Here is a 20,901-nt window from a genome sequence, read left to right as displayed (position 1 = left end):
GAATTTCCCCTCCCATCTGATTTTATTCTCCAGACAAAGCCACTTTCAATAGTTGGGGGCTGAGAATGTAGCTCAGTGAGAGATGGCTTGCTTGGCATGCACGAAGCCTTATGTTCCATTCTTAGCATTAAAAACAGAAAAACAAAGTTTGGATATCTTTCTAGATTTTTCTATTATATGCAAACGTATGTGTAGATACACATGCAGATATTTTCTAATGTGCTTTTCTTTTAGTTAGCAATCAATACAAGTTGAACATCCTCTTCCTTCTTCATTTTTGCATTGTGGTAGAACCTAGGGCCTCATGCATGCTAGACTCTACTCCCGAGCCACACCCCAGTTCTCCTCCCTCATTAGCACAGTCACCTCCTCCTTTATGAATGGGAGCTTGAATATCTGTGACTCATTTATTTAACCTATCCCTAATGATAGGGACTTGGGCTATTTTCTAAGTGCTGCTAACCAATGATGCTGCAATGAACAATTGCTGAGGTCATTTTATTGAGGAAGAAAGAGGCACAAAGAGTTGTGTGGGTACTTGCTTGTGTTCCTGCAGTCAGTGTGTCCTTGGGGAGCCTATAAGCCTCAGCAAGTGGCCCCAGAGTCTTGCTACATTCCAAATTCAGAGAAATGAAATGACAGATCGAGACCAGGAGTAGTTTAAATTGTAATGTTAATGATAAAATCTCCCCAGAGAATTGCAACTGTTCATGATCACCAGAACTCAGAGTGCCTCTTTCTTCGTATGAAATGTTCTCAACCTTCATAATGGCACAAGGGAAAAAAAGCCCAAGTCTTCTTTTTTTTTTTTTTTTTAAAGAGAGTGAGAGAGAGAGGGGGACAGAGAGAGAGAGAGAGAGAGAGAGAATTTTAACATTTATTTATTTTTTCTTAGTTCTCGGCGGACACAACATCTTTGTTTGTATGTGGTGCTGAGGATCGAACCCGGGCCGCACGCACGCTAGGCGAGCGCGCTACCGCTTGAACCACATCCCCAGCCCCCAAGTCTTCTGACTACTTTAGTTTGTACTCTGTTCAACTTTGAGTGAGCATTTCCCCTCTTAAGTTCACTGGCTATTAGATATTTTTCTCCAAGATGTCTTTTTTAGGGTATGAGCTGGTAAATTCCAGATATACTGTACTATACTCCCTTTACAGTACAGTAGTCACTGAATCCTGTCTGTGAAGAACCAGTTGGTACAGTTATGTTGAATATCTATTTCTCAATGTCTAGTAAGGCTGAAGATGGGCATTACTTGTGACCTAATAATTCTGCTCCTCAACATATATCATAAACTCCTGTACATAAGCCTAAGAACTTCCTAGGAGTGTCAGAGCAGAACTGCTTCTAAGAGCAAAAATGGAAATTCTTGCAGTGTCCATGCACAAATTACCACACGTGTCCAATGGAAGACTGAACAAAAGAGAAAAAGCGGGAACTAGAGTCACAGAGACGAAAGCTACTTGCAGAAGGGTCTGCTCAAAATTCATACCTCTTGCATTAAGGTTCAAGCATGTAAAACAATGCTCCTGATGCTTGTGGATACCACCATAGTAGACAGAAAGAAAACAAGCTCTGGAAGGATCCATGGCACCCACTGCAAGAGCACAGTTGCTTCTAGAGAGGGTGGGGTGTTAGGGACTTCAACTGGGCCTTTGCCATTTTCTTTCTTAAGTTAAGCACTGGGTATATACATGATTGCTATGTTGTACTCTATACTTTTTCTATTAAAAGAATAAATAGTTTACCTTATATTCCCAGAGATTCTGGGGGGGCTTCACACCTAGTGCCTTGACACGCTCCAGCTCCATGAGGATGGCTCTTCTGTGGCTGCTGTTTTCTATAGTATATGGCGCCCTTGAAAATTCTTCCTCTGTCAAAGTTAAAAGCAATCTGTGGAGGGGTGAGGTAGATTTCTCTTGAGATCACATACTGGAAGCAAATTTTCCACACTGAGTCCCATTTATCAATGACAACACTTCAAGCTTACATAGATGTAGCAGTATTAATAACAGCAAATAACTGAATGACTACTATTTGCCAGTTACTATATAAAAATATATTTAAAAATTTCATAAATCATTACTGATACAATTTGGGGGGATCTTTTTTTTTGGTGCTAGGTATGAACCCAGGGGTACTTAGCCACTGAGCCACAACCCAAGCCCCTTTTTATAAGAGACAGAGTCCTGCTAAATTGCTTAGGGCTTCACCAAGTTTCGGAGGCTGGCTTTGAATCTGTGATCCTCCTGCCTCAGCCTCCTCAGCCACTGGGATTACAGGTGTGTGCCATCATGCCCAGTGGGAAATGAATTCTTTTTTTTTTTTTAAATATCTTTATTTTATTTATTTATTTTTATGTGGTGCTGAGGATTGAACCCAGGGCCTTGCAAGTGCACGATCTACCACTGAGCCACAATCCCAGCCCCAAGGAAAACTAATTCTTTTTTTTAGTTGTAGATGGACACAATATCTTTATTTTATTTTTTAATTTATTTATACATGGTGCTGAGAATCGAACCCAGTTCCTCACATATGTGAGGCAAGTGGTTCACCACTGAGCCACAACCCCAGCCTAGGAAACAAATTCTTTCTTTTCTTCTTCTTCTTCTTCTTCTTTTTTTTTTTTTAATGTTTTCATTTTTAGTTGTAAATGGACATAATATCTTTACTTTATATTTATGGTGCTGAGGATCGAAGCCAGTACTCCATGCATGCAAAGCAAGCATTCTACCACTGAGTCTCAACCCCATCCTGGGAAACGAATTCTTAAAAATCAAATTAAAATGACTCCAAAGAGAGTCAAGTGTTAAAAACTCAGTGATGGGGAATGACTAAGGTGGGAGGTGGAGCAACAGGGCAACCTGGCAGCCTGGCAGACGCCACTCCTGACAGTGGCTAGTACCATCAACACCTGGTATTTACATAACCCCATACAGAGACATGTATGTAAATAAATGAATGCACAAACAAACATAAACATAGGTCTACTTAGTACAATTGTATTTTTAGTTTATGTAAAAAATTATATATATATACATATAAAATAGACACAAAACCTTTATTTTATTTTTTAAAAAGTATGCTACTTTTATAATCAGATTTTTTTCAGTGTTTATATCTATATAAACACTGAAAAAATCTGAGGGTGGGGTGGAGCTTGTGGCAGAGTACAATGCTTAGCATGTGCAAGGCTCTGGGTTCAATCCCTATCACCCCTCACCCTCCAAAAATATTTTGGTCAGATATCTAGCAATATAATAACAGTCGTTTTCTCTGAAGAACAGGATTAAAGGATATTTTATTTTCAATATCATATAATCCATGCTGGGGTTGTGGCTCAGTGGTAGAGTGCTTGCCTAGCATGTGTGAGGCACTGGGTTCAATTCTCAGCATCGCATGCAAATAAATAAAAATAAAGGTCCATTGACACCTGAAAAAATAATTTAAAAAATCATATAACCCTATATTATTTTTTTAAATGTATGCTACTTTTATAATCAGGAAGCAACAAAAAAATTAAAATGTCACTGACATAAAATAGTATAGCCTCTGTGAAAAATAGTTTTGAGAGTTCCTTAAAAAGGTAAAAACAGAGTTAGTCTATGACCCAGACATTCCACTTGGGGTATGGAAAATATATGTCCCCACAAAAACTTGCACATGAATCATCATGGCAGCAGTATTCATGATAGCCCAAAACAGAGTCAACCCAAATGTGCATCGACTGAAGAACAGATGAAGAAAATTTGGTCTATCCATACAATAAAGCATTTATTAGTCATGAAAAGGAATAAAGCACTAATATGTGCTACATCAGGGTGATCCTTGAAAACATCATGCTAAGTGAAAAGCCAAACACAAAAGGCCACATATTCTATGACTTCATTTACATGAAAAGTTCAGAAAAGATAAATCCATTTTTGGAGACAAAAAATTGAACAGTGTTTTCCAGGGGATTAGAGAGGGAGAAATAAGGAGTCACTAAAGGATAGGAGCTTTCTTTTTGGGGTCAGGAAAATGTTCTAAAACTATACTGTGGTGATAGTTAAACCTATCTATGAATACATGGAAAAACTACCAACTGTATTGTATTCATTATAAATGGGTAAATTTGAGCTGGGGATAGAGTGGTTGCCTTGCACACATAAGGCCCTGGGTTCAATCCCAGAACCACCAAAAAAAAAAAAAAGAAAAAAAAAAAAAGAGGGGTGAAATTTATGACATGTGTATTCTATCTCAATGAGGCCTTTTCTTTTTCTTTTGGTACTGGGCATTGAACTCAGGGTCACTCAACCACTGAGTCACATCCCCAGCCTTATTTTATTTTATTTAAAAACAGGGTCTCACTGAGTTGTTCAGGGTCTTGCTGTTGCTGAGGCTGGCTTTGAACTGGCAATCCTCCTGCCTCAGCCTCCCAAGTTGCTGGGATTATAGGCAGATGCCACCGTACGTGACTTCAATGAAGCTTTTGCCAAAAATATCCATGGCGTGTCAGAAAATATGCTCCTCACCTTCCATTCACTCTTTCAGACAAAAACCTGTCTCTGTAGAGAGAGGCCCATGGGCCCAGCTGCTCCAGCCAGAGGACAACTTCTTCCGCCGTCCATTTGGCCACAGCCTTATGGACCAGGAGGTCATGCTCAGATTCCCTGCTGCTCCAGTGATACACAAGCAGGACCACCTAGGGAAAGGGACAGGGACCTTAGAACAGGAGAGGCCAGTTTCTGAGTGTAGGAGCCTAGGACAGGGCTGGCAGGTGAGCCTGAAGGAATGATGCCAGCTGTGTACAGGGAGGAGGGACAATGCCACCACCATGGAGAACCGGAGGGCAAAACTGTCCTTGGACTCATGTCTCTGCTCACTGTGGAGCAGTGAGGGAACAGGGGTCAGAAGAGAACTGAGTGCAGGGTGCCTAGAAGCAGATACATCCTTGACTCACCAGCAAAACTGACTTGTGCCTTTTCTATAGGAAAAACATTTAGGTCTTCGCAACATGGAACTTAAAAATACCTAATGAAGTGGTGTGTTCTTACAACTGCTTCAGCCAGCCAGACGTGGTCTCAAACTCCAGTTCTGCCACCTTTTTGCCCTGTGCCCTCAGCTGTTGCAGAGGTCATGAGGAGGACTGGACAGCACAGAGCTAACATTTACTGGGCACTATTATGTGGCCTACTTGAGTAAGCCACATTCCTGAAGAAATCACATGGCCCAGCGGGTTTCAATGTACACAGTGTGTCGCACACGGTCACGTACGTCATCAGTCATCAATGGTTTACGAGAAATCAGAACTGACTGCAGTGAAAATGGGGGTGGGGAGCACAGAGGAACAGAGACAGACTTACTGCCACTCCAGTTAAAGCTGTGAGAACTCCAGAAAAGAAGCCCCCTCCTCTCTGCTGATTCACTCGGCCCGTGTTGGGAGTTAAAGGGATCTGATCATTCCCATATTTTTGAAAGGCTGCGAGACTTTGGACTATGTCATTGTTCTGTCGAATGTCTTCAAATCTCATCCTAATAGCATCAGGAAATAACTTTTCAATGGCATCTCTACGGAGAAGAGAGAAAATCACAAGATAAGTGTTTGATGAAATTAAATATAAGGCCAAAATAAAACCAATAGCCAACATTTAATAATGATCAGATGCCTAGGAGAAGGACAAAAATACCTGCTATAGATCTGATGGTAAAACACTAAAAACAATTGCTAAATGGCCAGATGAGGCGGCACATGCCTGTAATCCCAGGGACTCAGGAGGCTCAGGCAGGATGATCACCAAGTTCAAGGCCAGCCTGGGCAATTCAGTGAGACACTGTCTCAAAAAATTAAAAAAAGAAATGGAAATCTAGCTCAGTGGTAAAGCCCTCCTGGGTTCAATTACCAATACCCTCCAAAAAACAAAGACAAACAAAGCAAAACAGTGCTTGCCTCGCATGCCACAGCCCTGGGTTCAGTCCCCAGCCCAATAACAACAACAAAAAAATACTTTTAAACACATATGTGCTAATAGAAAATACAAATGTTTTCTCACTTCAGTGGCATACTATCTGGGTGGTTCTTCAATATACTGTTTTTATTCAATGTTATGTATGTCTCAAATTTATCTACCTTACAACTGAGCTGTATCCCCATCCCCAAAAGTATTTTTAAAAATATGAAAGAAACAACAACTAAGTCATAAATAAAATTACTCTGGGGAAAAAGAAGAAAAGGTCTAAAATGGGGGAGAAAAGGCCAAAGGGGTCTTTGGCTTGATCGATAATATTCCAATATTTCTCTGCTTAAAAGAATGAAAATAATGAATGTATATATGCATTACTTATGTCATTAAAGATTAGTTTATGAGGAGGGAAAAAAGCATAGTTCAGTAGGAAGAAAAGGCCCACACAAGGTTTTACGGGAGGGCTGGCTCTTTTCATTTTCTTTTTTGGTACTGGGGATTGAACTCAGGGGCATGTGACCACTGAGCCACATCCACAGCCCTATTTTATATTTTATTCAGAGACAGGGTCTCACTGAGTTACTTAGCACCTTGCTTTTGAATTAGAGATCCTCCCGTCTCAGCCTCTTGAGCCACTGGGATTACAGGCATGCACCATGGAGCCCTGCTTCTTTTCATTTTTAATCACACAAAATCAGAGACCCATCCTTCTATTTAAGATTAACCTTTAGGTAAAGCAAAGCTGACAGAACAGGAAAAAAAAAAAAAGAGGATGCGGGGTTAATGATTTCATGAAGCATTCTGTTACTCTGTTGATATCAAGACGGCTGGACACACTGTTAAGGCTACAGAAGAGGGGAATCCTGAGGAAGCCAGACAGGCCTGGAAAGCCTCACAGGACTTTATCACTGTAGAGAAGGAGGAGAGAACCAGCTACCTGAAAGGTCCTCCAATTGGCCATGTGTGAGAAACTCAATTAATGTGATGATGGGCACAGAGTTTATTTAAAGATTCTGAAAATCAATATCAGTTAATCATAACTGTATGATGTCACCATTTTGTCTATTAGGATGTTCTCGGTAATAAAAAAAAATCACTAAGTATTATATAACATAGGACTATAAGCAATGGTGTGACAACCAGAATTTATTTGGTTTCTTCATTCAGAATAAATATAAACCAAGCTAGGCAGTGACTCTGAAAGGCCAGCCTCGGCAATTTAGTGAAACCCTGCTCAAAATTAAAGATAAATAAATAGATAGACAGGAGGGCAGTTTGGAATGTGGAATAAAGGATAGACCAATGGCAATCAGCTGTGTGGAAGGGAATTTGGATTTTCAGGTCCTGAGCTCCCTGACTCTCAGTCTAGCAGATCCAGAATGACCACCATGGACAGCTCCAAGCCTGCAGGCTTTTCAAACATGCCCACTGCCACTAAGAAGCCACACTGCAGCAGCTGCGCTACCCAGGCAATCCCGACATACCTGAGGAGAATGTTGACTTTGGGGAAACCTTCCCATTTTTCTCTGCATTCCGGACACTCTGTTTTCTTTGAAGACACCCACCATAAAGCGAGGCAGTGCCGGCAGAAGCTGTGCCCACAGTTCAAGGTAGTTGGGTTAACCAGGATGTCATAACAGCAATGGCAGGAAAATTCACTAACGGAAATCTGAGGGCCCGTGCTTTTGAGAGGGTCATCTTCCAGGCCCACTGTGGTGGCATCATTTTTCTGAGGCTCTTCCATCTTTCAGCAAATTCTGGGACCCACAGACACAGAAAACTTCAGACTTCGGAGATGGCAGCAAGGCATCATCAAATCTAGGGGAAAAAAGCAGTAAAAACACAACAAACAGTAGTTGTTGGAGGTTACTGTCACTATATTAAAGCTCTAACTTCTGCTTTTATTTTACTTATGTTTTGCAGTGCTGGGGCTTGAACCCTGTGTCTTGCTCATGATAGACTAATGATCTATCATTGACCTATACTCTAGTCCAAAGCTCCAATTTTTATATTTTTGGGGATGCTGGGAATTGAACACATGTTGCCAAGTACTCTACCAGGGAACTACATTTTCTGTTTTATTCATCATAACTTTCAACGTGTGATGAAGTATAGTTGTGGTAGACCACAGAACTCAGGATCTTTTTACTAATATCCTTTCAAAATGTAGGGTGTTTTTTTTGCCTCAGCATTCTCAGCTCCTCCATCATCCCATCCAATACTCACTCTCTTTTTTGGGGAGGGTGCTGAGGATTGAATCCAGGGGAGCTTGACCGCTGAGCTACATCCCAGTTCTTCTTATTTGGAGACAGGGTCTCAAGAAGTTGCCCACAGGCAACCTGCATGCGCTAGGATTACCTCAGGATTCCAATTACATTTCAAAAGTCCTTTCTAGGGTATGATTTTCAGTAACTAGCTTCTTGGTCCAATAAAATGTCTCGAGCTGGGAACAACACATCTACATCAAGTAAATGAAATACTTTGTGTACAACAACTTGTCTTTTTATGAGGCAATTATTATTTCATAAATACTTGATTCCAGGGGCTTTAACTAGAGCAATTCCAGGGAGTAAGGGAAGCCCTGTTTTCAGGTGCCCTAGCCAGGCCAACTTCCCATGATTTGATATCCCCTCTTTCCCCAAATCAACCAGAACATGTGTACTGTGCCCTCTGGATTTGTCAGTTTGGTGCCACAGAAACACTGTAATACTGCAAAATATGCAAACGTCAATGGAGCATTCTCTTTTCCTGCTCATCTGGAGATCCCATGCAGCACGAAAGCAAAGGCCTTGGAGTTAGAACCTCAATTCCCCAGCTCTGTCTCTGCACAAGTGACCGAGCTCTCTGAGCCGTTTCCTCAACTGTGGAATGTGGCTAACAGTTCATGGACCTTCAAGCCTTCTTATGAGGACTAGACAGTAAAGAAAAGAGGCTAGGATGGCATACGGTACAAACTGAGGCTAAAGAAATGATTGTTCTTACTCTTTCTGGTGTTGTGGTAAGAGTTTCTCCCTCTCATTATTGTGGTTTAAATTATTATTTTTAATTGATTTTTAGTTATACATGACTGTGGAATCCATTTTGATAAAATTACACATGCATAGATTATATCTTATTTTAATTCGAACCCCATTGTGTGGATGTACACAATAGTGGGATTCACTTATTTTCATATATACATAGGAAAATTATGTCAGATTCATTCCACTGTCTTTCCTATTCCTATCTCCCTTGCCTTCCCTTCATTCCCCTTTGTTTAATCTATTCTGTTCAATCTCATTATTGTGAAGAATAGACATCACTCTTCACCATCCACACTGGCCACTCGAAGCTTTGGAGTTACAGTGGTTAAGAACACAGGCCCTAGCTGGGTACAATGGTGTACACCTGCAGTCCCAGGAGGCTGAGGCAGGAGGATCAAGAGTTCAAAGCCAGCCTCAGCAACTTAGTGAGGTCCTAAGCAACTCATCCAGACCCTGTTTCTAAATAAAGAAAATCTAAAAAAGGCCTGGGGATGTTGCTCAGTGGTTAAGCACCTCTGGCTTCAATCCTCAGTACCAAAAAAACAAACGAACAAACAAAAAAAAAACCTTTGCAATTCTCCTGCCTCAGCCTCCTAGGTTGCTGGGATTTAGTGGCTGTACCACCGTGCCCAGCTACTGAACTATTTTAAATTATAATGTGTGACTTTTATAATAACCACAATAACATTACACAAAGCATGTTATATGGCTTTAGGTCAAACACTAATGGGAGATTTCAACTCAGAGAATAAAACAAATACATTTTAAACTCAGTATTAGAAATGGGATAGAAATCTCTCATCCAGTAATAAAAAGGTAAGTACCTAAGGTACTTATAAATTTCATAAATAAGTTTACTCAGTAAATGACGATAGTAAAAAGGGGCCCAACCTTCTGTACAGACTCATTAAAAACTGTTCTTTTTGGAAGAGAGTCTTAAAAAATAAACATTTTTAACAAATTCTAGACTTACACACACACACACACACACACATCAGATAAACTGCTGCCATTTATGGCATACTTATCATATGCTGGACAATCATATTATCTCATTATTCATGTTTAGGAACATTTAAAATTTTTCTAAGTGCTTCCCTTTGGACAGCCTCTTCAAACTGCTAAGGAAGTGGAAGATATCTCATAAAGGTTTTAAAAAGAGAATTACTTAGATACATTAGTTCCTTTATTGTGTTAATATTGGTGAATGCTCTCCCACATGGAGAGCATTATCATAGGAGATAATAATCAAGAGAACACACTATTCCTTGGGCTGGGTCCTGGGCCAGGTCCTTGAGATATATGTAGGAGCATGTGGATTTGTGTCAGAGGGATGGTAGAGACTTCTGTGCAAGGGCTGGGCCTGCTTAGGGCATCGACTGTGTCTTCACTGAAAGCAGGAGGGACACAGCTGAGCTCCGGTGCTGCTGCAGGGTCTCCTGTGCCAGGTTAACTAGGGGTGGGCACATGGGAGAGCGATCAGTGAAGCTGCACTTCAGGAGGATAAATCTCATTGAAAAGGGAAGAGGGTCTGGAAACAAGAACAATAATTAGGGAAAGTTAGAAATGAGGTGTTACCGCTTCTGGGACAAGGCAGTAAAAAAGAAAACCTGGGGGCTCGGGATATAGCCCACGGGTAGAACACTTGTGCAGCATGTGCAAGGCCCTGGGTTCTATCCCCAGTTCCAACAAAAGCCCAAACCCAAAGGAAAAGAAAGAAAAAAGAAAGAGATAAATCTATTCAAGAAAATAGTTTATGGGCTTTAGTGACTAGAGAAAGAATGATCAAAGATGGTGACAAGGTTTCAGAATGAGGGAGGAAAAACTGTACTTCTGATAGAAATTCAGTTAATGTAAACAAATTGGTGTCAGTCTTGGAAATATAACTTGAATTTTAGAAAAGTTGAGAGCTTGAGGTAATTACAAGACCCCAGGTAGAAATGTCTAGTGAGTAGCTAGAGATAAAAACTGCAACTGGGAATGAGAATGAGACTAAATCTATGGATGTCAGCTACTTGCAGAGAATTATAAACAATGTATACTGAAATTCATTTCTCATGAAGTACCCTTTTAAAAACTAGAATACACTAGCAGTTCCTCACCTACCAGATCTGAAAGTTAATTTTTCCTGGGGGAAAACAAATCCCACACTGACATCAAAGGTGTACTTCATAAATTTTATTTTGCAACGCTGGGAGTGGCCATTAACTATTTTTTAAGTGCAAATGAGAAGCTGCACCGACTTTGAGCTCTTCTGAGTTCTGCTAGTTTCATTTTACTATAAACACAAAAACTAAAAGCTAACAGAGAAAGAGTACACATCCTTCGCCAAATTCATTTGTTCTTTCCCACTCCTTCTGTTTGGATGTATTGGAGTCATTTCTACTAATGAAAGAAAGTAGTACTTACAAGAGGAGGAGCAAGCAGGCCTCTTAGTGATAAAACCTAGCTTGGACACTAGAGTTACAAGCTGTTGTGTTCTGACTTGGGTAAACACACCCTAGTTCCTTGGCAGTGCTTAACGGTCTCTTTGAGGAGAAGGTCCATTCATCCTGAGGATGTTTACAGCTGTTCTCTGCAAATGTGAGCAGCATGGCAACAGGCTGTAGCTCTTCCTGAGTTATTTTAGAAGAAGCATGTTTTAAAATGCTACTCCCCACTGCTATTCTTCTCCCCTGTCTTCCCTTTGTCTCAAAGGCTTTGGAGAAGACTGGGGAGACTTTGGTAGGACTGGGAAAAAGAGAATCATTCCATTCCCACCCTGGTGCCCTATTCACATGGATACACTGCTGTTTATGAAATCAGCAGCATTAACCATCTAGGGCAAAACTAATGTGTAGGATTCCTGAGTTTGGGAAAGTCTACAAAACAAGAAACGGAAGCAAGTTTCACATGCTAGGCTGAACCCCACCGAACTGCAGCAAAAGCTCAGTTGCTATGAGGCTGAGCCACTCAAAAGGTTTCTGAATTTTATGCTGGGTCCTTATCTGCCCAAGAGCTTTTTAGGTTTGACTTCCACACCCTGCCTAAATGCAAGGCATTTCCTTGGCTGGAAATCTGGAGATTTTACTAGATTCTTAGAAGGGACCATGACACAGATTAAGAACTACTGACATTCCCTGTGATAAAAAGTTCCTAACGCACTACCCTCTCCTGACTCTTGAAGTGGTTACAACGGACCAGGTGAGTCTTTCACAGTGATGCAGCACCTGCCAGGGGCACCCATCCTCTGCGTCCTGGACAGTCTCCCACCAGTAGCCACCACCAGCCTGGGACAGTGTTCAGCCTGTAAGCAGGCTTTCTTTATTAGGGTGTTCTCTCTTTCTTTCGTTTTTGAAGACAGGGTCTCATTAAGGTGCCCAGGATGGCCTCCGTGGGTTTAAGTGATTCTCCCACCTCAGCCTCCTAAGTACTGGAACTACAGGTGTGTGTCACCACATCTGGCTTCTTATTTTTTAATTGATTTTGGTACTAATATTAAAAAAAAAAAGCCTGGTTTCATATGTCAGAAGACTGACAATGCTGGGGTCTAGTTCTGCATGATGGAATCAGTCAGAGCGGAGAAACTCTGGTCCCTCTATCAGGGCACACCAGATGCAGTGGCTCCACTCCTCTCCTCTCTACCTCGGCTCTGTCACTTCCCTGACCTTCCCTCGAAGGGACCATGACAGAGATTAAGTTAATGTGAAATTCACATAGTGTGCTGCCTTCAGAGTCCATGGATGGTACATGACTGCTTCTGGGCTATCTGGCTTTACGCCAGTCAGCTTTTGGAATTGTCAGTTCATAGATTTTCCTGTCTTCATCTGTTGTCAGCTTGTGACTTATGGCTGAGACAGTGGCTGCCAATGACGTCTTTCATGCCTTTTTCTAAATTACCACTTTGATTCCATTTTGGAGCTAGAGGCCAGAAAAACCTGCTCTGTAGTAGATGGTGTGTGCAAGGCGCTGAATGAAGCCCCAGAGAACAGTCTCTGATGACTTGGGTCCTTCCAAGCTGTCTATCAACATGACCTTTTCTATGTTTTCCCAAAGACATACCTGACAAGGTACAACTACCTGAACATCTGTGAAAGAAAAGGCTAGGACACACACGATCTCCCAGTAATGCTATGTCACCAGGGAACTGGGACCAAGTTGGCTGTTCCCTCTGTGGAAGGAAAGTTATTTTCCTGGCTTGCTCGAATGCTCATCCACAGGTTTATCTGGAAGGCTCCTATCCCAAAGGAGGTGGTGGCACTGCTGTTACCTATTTGCTTCTTTAGTCACTCATTAAGGAAAGTCATTACCATTTTGGAAAATCAATTAGCACAATAATTTTTATTGTACTTATCAAAAAAGAATGCATCAGTTCTGAGTTTAAGTCAAGAATTTTTTTATACCTAAACTTATAAAGATAGGATTACGTAACAAATGTTAACTCTTTAGAAATCATAATCTTCACACCACTTGGTTTGGCAGCTTATTATAGTTCTACCCTTTCATTCGACATACATTTATTGTGACTATAGTACACAACTAATATTTAGGAATAACCCTTTTTTAAAAATAATTTTTTTATCTTTATTTTATTTATTTTTATGTGGTGCTGAGGATCGAACCTAGGGAGTCGCATGAGTTAGGCAAGTGCTCTACCACTGAGCCACAACCTCAACCCTAGGAATAATCCTTTTAAGAGCTAACTTTTAGGATTCTGGTCTGAACAATATAATCTCAAACATTTTTTTACAAAGATGTTTAGTGCATAAATAAAAAGATCTTGTTCTGGGGATGTGGCTCAGCAGCAGAGCATGCTCAGAGTCCTGGGTTCAATCTCCAGCACCACACATAAAACAAAACAGAAAAAAAAAATTTGGCTTCTCTGGGCTTCTAGTTACATATTACCAGACAACCAGAGAATAATGTCAATTGTTAATATTATTAAGCCCCATAACTTGAAAGGCATAATCCTACAGGATAAGTACCACTACCATTTCAATTTTTCAGAGACAACTGAAGCCTAATTAGTAATGGGGCAAAGTCAGTTTTAGATCATGGTCTGACTTAAATCCTTCATTAGCTAATGAAGTATTATTAATAGTTATTTGTTCAAGGGACTCATTTATTCCTTTTTCATCTAGGCCCTATCAGAGAGCTGCTGCTACACAGTTGAGAAAAACAAACTAGAGAAAACAAACTAGGATTTGGCAAAATTGTGGCTGTTCGGGTTAGCAGGCTGTTGTATGCAGAAACATTTACAATAGGAACAGGAGGAGGATGGGTGGGGGAACTACTATTTCTGGCACTCTAGGTGCATTTCTGGGGACACCACTATAAACAGGGGTGGAATATTTCAGACATTATTAACTGTCCAAAGAGTGCTAACCCTTTGCTAGTGACTATGAAATAAAAAGTAAAATAATCGTGCCCAAATGTAAGTAAGGTAAGGGTCAGCAAAGGCAATAAGAAGGCTGGATGTGGGGATGCACACTTGTAATCCCAGGACTGGGAAGGCTAAGGCAGGATGACCAAAAGTTCAAGGTTAGCCTCAGAAACTTAGTGAGATCCTGTATTAAAATAGAAACAAAAGGTCTAGAGATGTGGCTCAGGGGTTAAGCACCCTTTGATTCAATCCCCAGTACCAAGGAGAAAAATGAAAGAAAAAAAAAAAAAAAAGAAGGAAAGAAAGAAGTGAAGGAGTGGCAATATGAAGAGAATATTACTATGTGTATCTCCTGTAGGCAGCAAAATTGGTTCTTCCATTAATACAAGAGTTGCATGAAATCTTGTATATTTCTAATTCCAAAAAGATTTTCTTTCTGGACGGGGTCAGAAATCACTAGGCCAAAGGGAGCTAGCTCCTTTGGATGTTGACTTGCTGCCTGAACTTTGAAGCCCTGTGATTTATTACCTTGAATGGGGTTGGGCAAGATGAGGGCAGACTGAGCAGGGAATCTTGGTTCTCTCTGTGCCTGTCTTCTTGAGTTTGTTAGGTGGCATATAATCAAGGAACTCTCCAGTAACAAAATCCTGTGGATGGTCAACAACTCCGAAAGGTATTAAAACTACTGTGGCTACCAAGTAACACATACCTTAACTCTAGGTTTAAAAATATTCTGTTACAACTAACATAAACATGCAACCTTTAAAAAACAATATGTAACCTCTTCACATTCAGCTCACTGCTATACTGTTTTTAGGATCCCATCTTGTGGTTGTATACAATATAGAGTTTTACCAGTACTGCTACAATTTTTGCATAGTACTATTTTAGCCCTGTTTTTGCCTCCTCAACCAAACCCTGGCTCCTTGAGGTCAGGAACAAAACCACAGAATTCTATCAATATACCTGACAGCAGGTGGCACAAAGATGTACTCTAGTTATTTGCAGCTGAAAATCAAATCAACAAATATTTGGCGGTTGAGGGTGTAGCTCATGGTTAGATTGCTTGCCTAGCACGCACCAGGTCATGGGTTCGATTTTCAGCATTCCAACACATAAAGAAACTAAAGAGAAGGCCTAGTTCACAGTGGTGCCAATAAACATATTAAAAAAAAAAATCTACTCCTTATAATGGTAGCTCTTAAAATCCCAACAGAATCACTTGGGAATTTTGGTGAACTAAAACTAGAGTATCTTAGGAGCAAGGCAGAAGAAAGGGGAGCAAGGCAAAGGAATGCATAATTATCCTTTGCTGTCCTAGGAGACTGGTTCTGGGATGCCCATAGATACCAAGATCTGTGGACACTCAAGTCCCTTTTATAAAATGGCATCGTATTTGCAAATAACCTATGCACATCCTGCTGTATTCCTTAAATCATCTCTAGTGTACTTGGAAAACCTATTACAATGTAAATGCTATGCAGATAGTTATTATACTGTATTTTTTTGGTACTGGGGATTGAATCCAGGGCCCTTTAAACACTGAACAGCATCTCCAGCCCTATTTTATATTTTATTTAGAGATAGGGTCTTGCTAAGTTGCTTAGGGCCTCGCTAAGTTGCTAAGGTTGTCTCTGAACTCTTGATCCACCTGCCTCAGCCTCCCAAACTGCTTGGACTACAAGTATGTGCCACTGTGCCCGGCTGTTATGCTGTATTTTTTTTTAAAGTTATACATGGACACAATATCTTTATTTTGTTTATTTATTTTTATGTGGTGCTGAGGTTCGAACCCAGTGCCTCACATATGCTAGGTAAGTGCTCTGCCATTGAGCCACAACCCCAGGGCTATACTGTATTCTTTAGGGAAAAACAAACGTATATACATGCTGAGTACAGATATAACCACCATAAGCCTAACTACACTGATGCATGAACAATTTAAGAGACAGACAATGCTTCCAAGGGGCACTGGAAAGAAATTACAGATCTGTGAAATGCAAGGGGCTACGGCAGGGTCTGCCTGCACATCACTTCATTCACAGGGATTCAGCACAGTGCTTGGTATATGGCAAATTCAAGTTTTACTTTTTGGAACTTTCTGAAATTTTATTTTTCTGATTTTTTTTTTAACTAGGAATTGAACTCAGGGGCACTTGACCACTGAGCTACATCCCCAACCCTATTTTTTTTTTTCCTCAAAATTTTTTGATCTATGGTTGGCTGAATCCGTGGAGGTAGAATCCATGGAGGTAGAATCCATGGTTATGGAGGGTTGATCATTTTATTTCACTGTATTGGGGTTGGGGATTGAACACAGTGACTTGTTCACCACTGGGTACATCACAACCCCTCCCCCTCTTTTTAAAAATTTTTTTCCTTTTTTTTTTTTTTTTTGAAGTTGTAGATGGACAGCATGCCTTTATTTATTTTTAAGTGGTGCTTAGGATCGAACCCAGTGCCTCGCACGTTCAAGGAAAGCGCTCTGCCACTGAGTTACAGCCCCAGCTCCCCAAACACTTTTTGAACTTTATTTTGAGATAGGATCTTTCTCAGTTGTCCAAGTGGATCTTCAGCTTGCAACACTCCTGCCTCACCTGACCAAGCAGCTGGGATTACAGGCATGTGCCACTTTGCCTGATTATACATTTTAAACAAGTCCTTCTGGAGATTATTATAGGCATTAAAGTTTGGAAATTAGAGAGCTGTTTCAAAGAACCACTTATATGCTTACATATGTTTCTGACAAGATATGAACAAAATAAAGTTTGAATAACACTTCCAATGTCTCTCCTTGCCAACCACTCCTCTCTCTTCTTCCTGGAGCATCCTCCCAAAACAACATTCCCAGGAAGCCCTTACTGTGTGCAAAATCTTCCCTACTACAGGAAGTAAAAACTCATAGTTGTAAGCTGGTTATTGAAGAATCTTTATGGTCAGCTAGCAATCAACATAAGTTTTTAAATTTTGGTTCTGGGGATTGAACCAAGGACTTTGAGCATGTGAAGCACGTACTCTATACCTGCAGCTCCAATCAATATAACTCTTCAACTGAACGGCACAACTCTGGAGCCAAAAAGCTGAGTTAAAAATGCCAGCTCAAAGAGCCCACAGGATGGGAGAAATCTTTGCTAGCTACTCTTCTGATAGGGTATTAACATCTAGAATATATAAAGAGCTCACCCCCCAATCAAATAATCTAATTAATAAATGTGGAAATGAATTAAACAGACACTTCTTAAAGAAAAGAGATACAAATGGCTAACAAATACATGAAAAAAATGTTCAACATCATTTGCAATTAGGAAAGTGCAAATCAAAACTACGCTGAGGGCTGGGATTGTAGTTCAGTGGTAGAGTGTTCACCTCACATGTGGAGGGCACTGGGTTCCATCCTTAGCACCACATAAAAAATAAAATAAAGGCATTGTGTACATCTACAACTGAAAAAATATTTAAAAAAACTACACTGAGATTTTATCTGAACCAGTCAGAATGGCAGTCATCAAGTATACAAATAATAAAAAATGCTGGAGAGGATGTGGACAAAAAGGAACACTTTTACACTGTTGGTAGACTGTAAATTAGTACAATTGCTATGGAAATCAGTATGGAGGCTCCTTAAAAGACTAGGCCTGAAACCACCACATGACCCAGTTACGCCACTTCTCTTTATTGACCCCAAAGAATTAAAGTCATCTTACTATTGTGATACATGCACACCCATGTTTATAGCAGCACAATTTACAATAGCCAAACTATGGAACCAACCCAGGTTGTCCATCAATGGATGAATAGAATAAAGAAAATGTGGAATATAAGCTGGCATAGTGCCGCAGGCTTGTAATCCTAGCAGCTTAGAAGGCTGAGGTAGGAGGATTACAAATTCAAAGCCAGTCTCAGCAATTTAGTGAGACTCTGTCTCTTAAAACAAACAAACAAACAAAACTGGGGATGTGGCTCAGTGGTTAAGCAATCCTGGGTTCAATGCCTAGTACCACCCCCAATTCCTGCCCCAAAATGTAGTATATACACACAGTGGAGTTTTATTCAGCCATTTAAAAAAAATGAAATGGCATTTACAGGAAAATGGATGGAAATAGAGACCATCACATTATAGGAACCAAGTCAAAGCAGAAGATTAAGGGTCCTATGTTTTCTCTCATATGCAGAAGCTAGAGAGGAAAAAGGAAAACAAAGGTGGGGGTAGATCTCCTAAAAATCAAAGAGAGATTAGTAAAAGAACGGGACCTAGGGGTGGAAGATGGGGAGGGAGAAGGAAATGCTGGAAAGTGATATTGGCCAAATTATATTGCTATTATGTGCCTGTACGAATATGTAACAAGTCCCATGAATATGTACAACTATAATGCACCAATAAAAATTGTGGGAAAAAAGTCCTGGCTTAACCAGTTATTAGATGTATGATGTATGACTGGAAGCAAATCACTTCACCTCTTCTATCTCATATGCCTCATCTATAAAATGGGGATATTAATGGTACCTGCATGAAGGGGCTGTGAAAAGGATTAAAATGATCAATATATGCACAGCACTCAGGATAGTGCCTGGCATATAGAAGTGTCATGTGTTAGTTATTACTATTACTGTAATTATCCTTTACTACTTCCCTGTTCACACATTGCACTGTGGGCCCACCTATTAATTCCTGCTTCTTGGACATTTTTCTGTACTTTCATGTTCCTCCCAGGATCTGTAACACAGCTCCACCCCATGTCTGGGGTCAAAGGTATCCAATAACAAAACCTAAATGAAGTCTTTAATGACTAACTCCTCCAATATCCAAATTAATCTTTCCTGCCTCTGAGCATTAGTGAAAATTTGTGTGTGTGTGTGTGTGTGTGTGAGAGAGAGAGAGAGAGAGAGAGAGAGAGAGAGAGAGAGAGAGAGTCTTCTCTCATCTCTTGGACTATAATTTCCCTAGAAGGGTGGTAAAATCTAAACAGTGTGCTTTCAGGAGTGAGATCTATCTGGATTCCAAATCTGGTCACCATTTATTCTCCCCGAGCCTCATCTCCCATTTATCAGTTCAGGATAACATCAATTTTGAAAATCGTTGGTAAGATTAGATGTCAAGTTGTACCCAAGATATTTAAAAGGGCACAAGCATCCCGGATAAGTAGTTTTTCTAAACAAGTTTACTAAAATGCCAAGAGAAACAAAGCACAGCAGTCAGGACACGTGCAGGCTGGCTATTTACAAAACAGCAGTGACAAGAAGAAAAATCTCATTGGCACGTGCGGTCTGCACATGCTCTGGATTGTGCCTGAGGATGAGAGCAAATCTTCTTCGTATTGGCCTTACAGGGAGTGACGTTAGGGCCACCCAAAGGACCGACCAATGGGCTTTGGCGGGCAGGACCCAACGGCGACAGTTGAGGGCATGATAGCTTTTGGCTCTCACTTTCTCTTTTCCACCAAAGTTGGGGGCTGTTTCTTAACCCGCCAAAGATCCCCAATTAGACAACAACAGGACTCATTTGTGCCTTCTTTCTCCCCTCTACCTTTAAAAAAAAATTTTTTTAGAGGAAACTGCCTTTTGCACAAGTTCAGATTTCTGAGTCGTGAGGCTGGGGAATCAGGAGCCAGCCCAGGTCCATTATGACTCTGGGGTTTCATTTTCTCCCTTCTGGCACTTAGGTTACTCAATTTTAAAAGAGGGAAACACCTCTCCGTGTCGGGGCAGTAAAGTGCCTGGCAACCAGACCCGTCTAGCGGGCGGTCGCAGGCTGTGGCCCGCGCTGTTGGCGGCCAGGCGTGCAGAGGAGTGGAGGCGACGCCCCGGTCCTCTAGCCCGCAGAGCCACTGGACTGACAGGCTCTGACCCCGTCCTCGAGGGGACGCAGGCGAGGCCCAGCGACCCGCGTGCCCACGGACGAGATGAGAAAGTCGGCCAAGCGGGGGCCTGCAGCCCGGTAGCCAGGACACAGGCTGCCGGGGGGCCCGGCCTGGGTGAGGAAAGGCCCGCGTGCCTCTTCCCACCCACCAGGGCTGCTCGGCCGACGAGGTCCCGGTCCATCCTCCACACCACGCCCCGAAGACCAGCACCCGGCCGCCCCTCGCTGTTTCCCGCGCTGCGGCAGCTTACCATTCTATTCGCCCGGGGACCGACCCGGCCATCGCCCCCCCGCACGGGGACCCCCGCGGAAACGGAGGAGGAGCTGGTCCGCTTCACTTCCGGAAGTAACCGAGGACCGACTGCGGAGGGTACCCCTGGCCCGCGACCATAGAGGAGAGGCCGCACTCATTTCCCAGCCCCCTCAACCCCGCGACCTCCCCGCTGCCTAGAGCGGCCACTCCCGGGTGAGGACGTGGACGCATGCGTACTCCTGCCAACCCCGCCCCTTCCTCTTCACTGACCGACCTCGGGCCAGGGCAGAGTTACAACCCGAGTGGGAGGGAGGGTGTGTTCCTGTGACTAACTTCTCCTTTAGGGCTGCTGTTTCTGTGTAGTGAGGAAATAGCCTTGCTCAGAAATTAGAGTAGTATTAGAGGACCGCTATATACTGTTCCCAATAATTTTTGCCTTCACATTTTATGCAGAAAAACCACA

At 41.7% G+C, this 20,901-nt stretch overlaps 1 protein-coding gene across 1 annotated transcript in view; it reads right to left on the bottom strand.

Moving 5' to 3' along the window:
* Positions 1–20,666, bottom strand: part of Bfar (bifunctional apoptosis regulator) — a 29,427-nt gene extending 8,761 nt beyond the window's left edge. Inside the window, exons 1-5 of the mRNA XM_026409244.2 lie at positions 20,437–20,666; positions 7,428–7,761; positions 5,347–5,551; positions 4,516–4,685; positions 1,750–1,894 (exon numbers count right to left, since the gene is read on the bottom strand). Of these exons, the coding sequence (XP_026265029.1) occupies positions 1,750–1,894; positions 4,516–4,685; positions 5,347–5,551; positions 7,428–7,687 (780 nt within the window). The 5' untranslated portion in view covers positions 7,688–7,761; positions 20,437–20,666. The remainder of the gene's footprint in view (positions 1–1,749; positions 1,895–4,515; positions 4,686–5,346; positions 5,552–7,427; positions 7,762–20,436) is intronic.
* Positions 20,667–20,901: the final 235 nt, after the last annotated feature.

This window comes from Urocitellus parryii, chromosome 9, assembly GCF_045843805.1.
Source record: "Urocitellus parryii isolate mUroPar1 chromosome 9, mUroPar1.hap1, whole genome shotgun sequence".
Classification (NCBI taxonomy): domain Eukaryota; kingdom Metazoa; phylum Chordata; class Mammalia; order Rodentia; family Sciuridae; genus Urocitellus; species Urocitellus parryii.
This window is presented reverse-complemented; position numbering and strand designations above follow the sequence as displayed.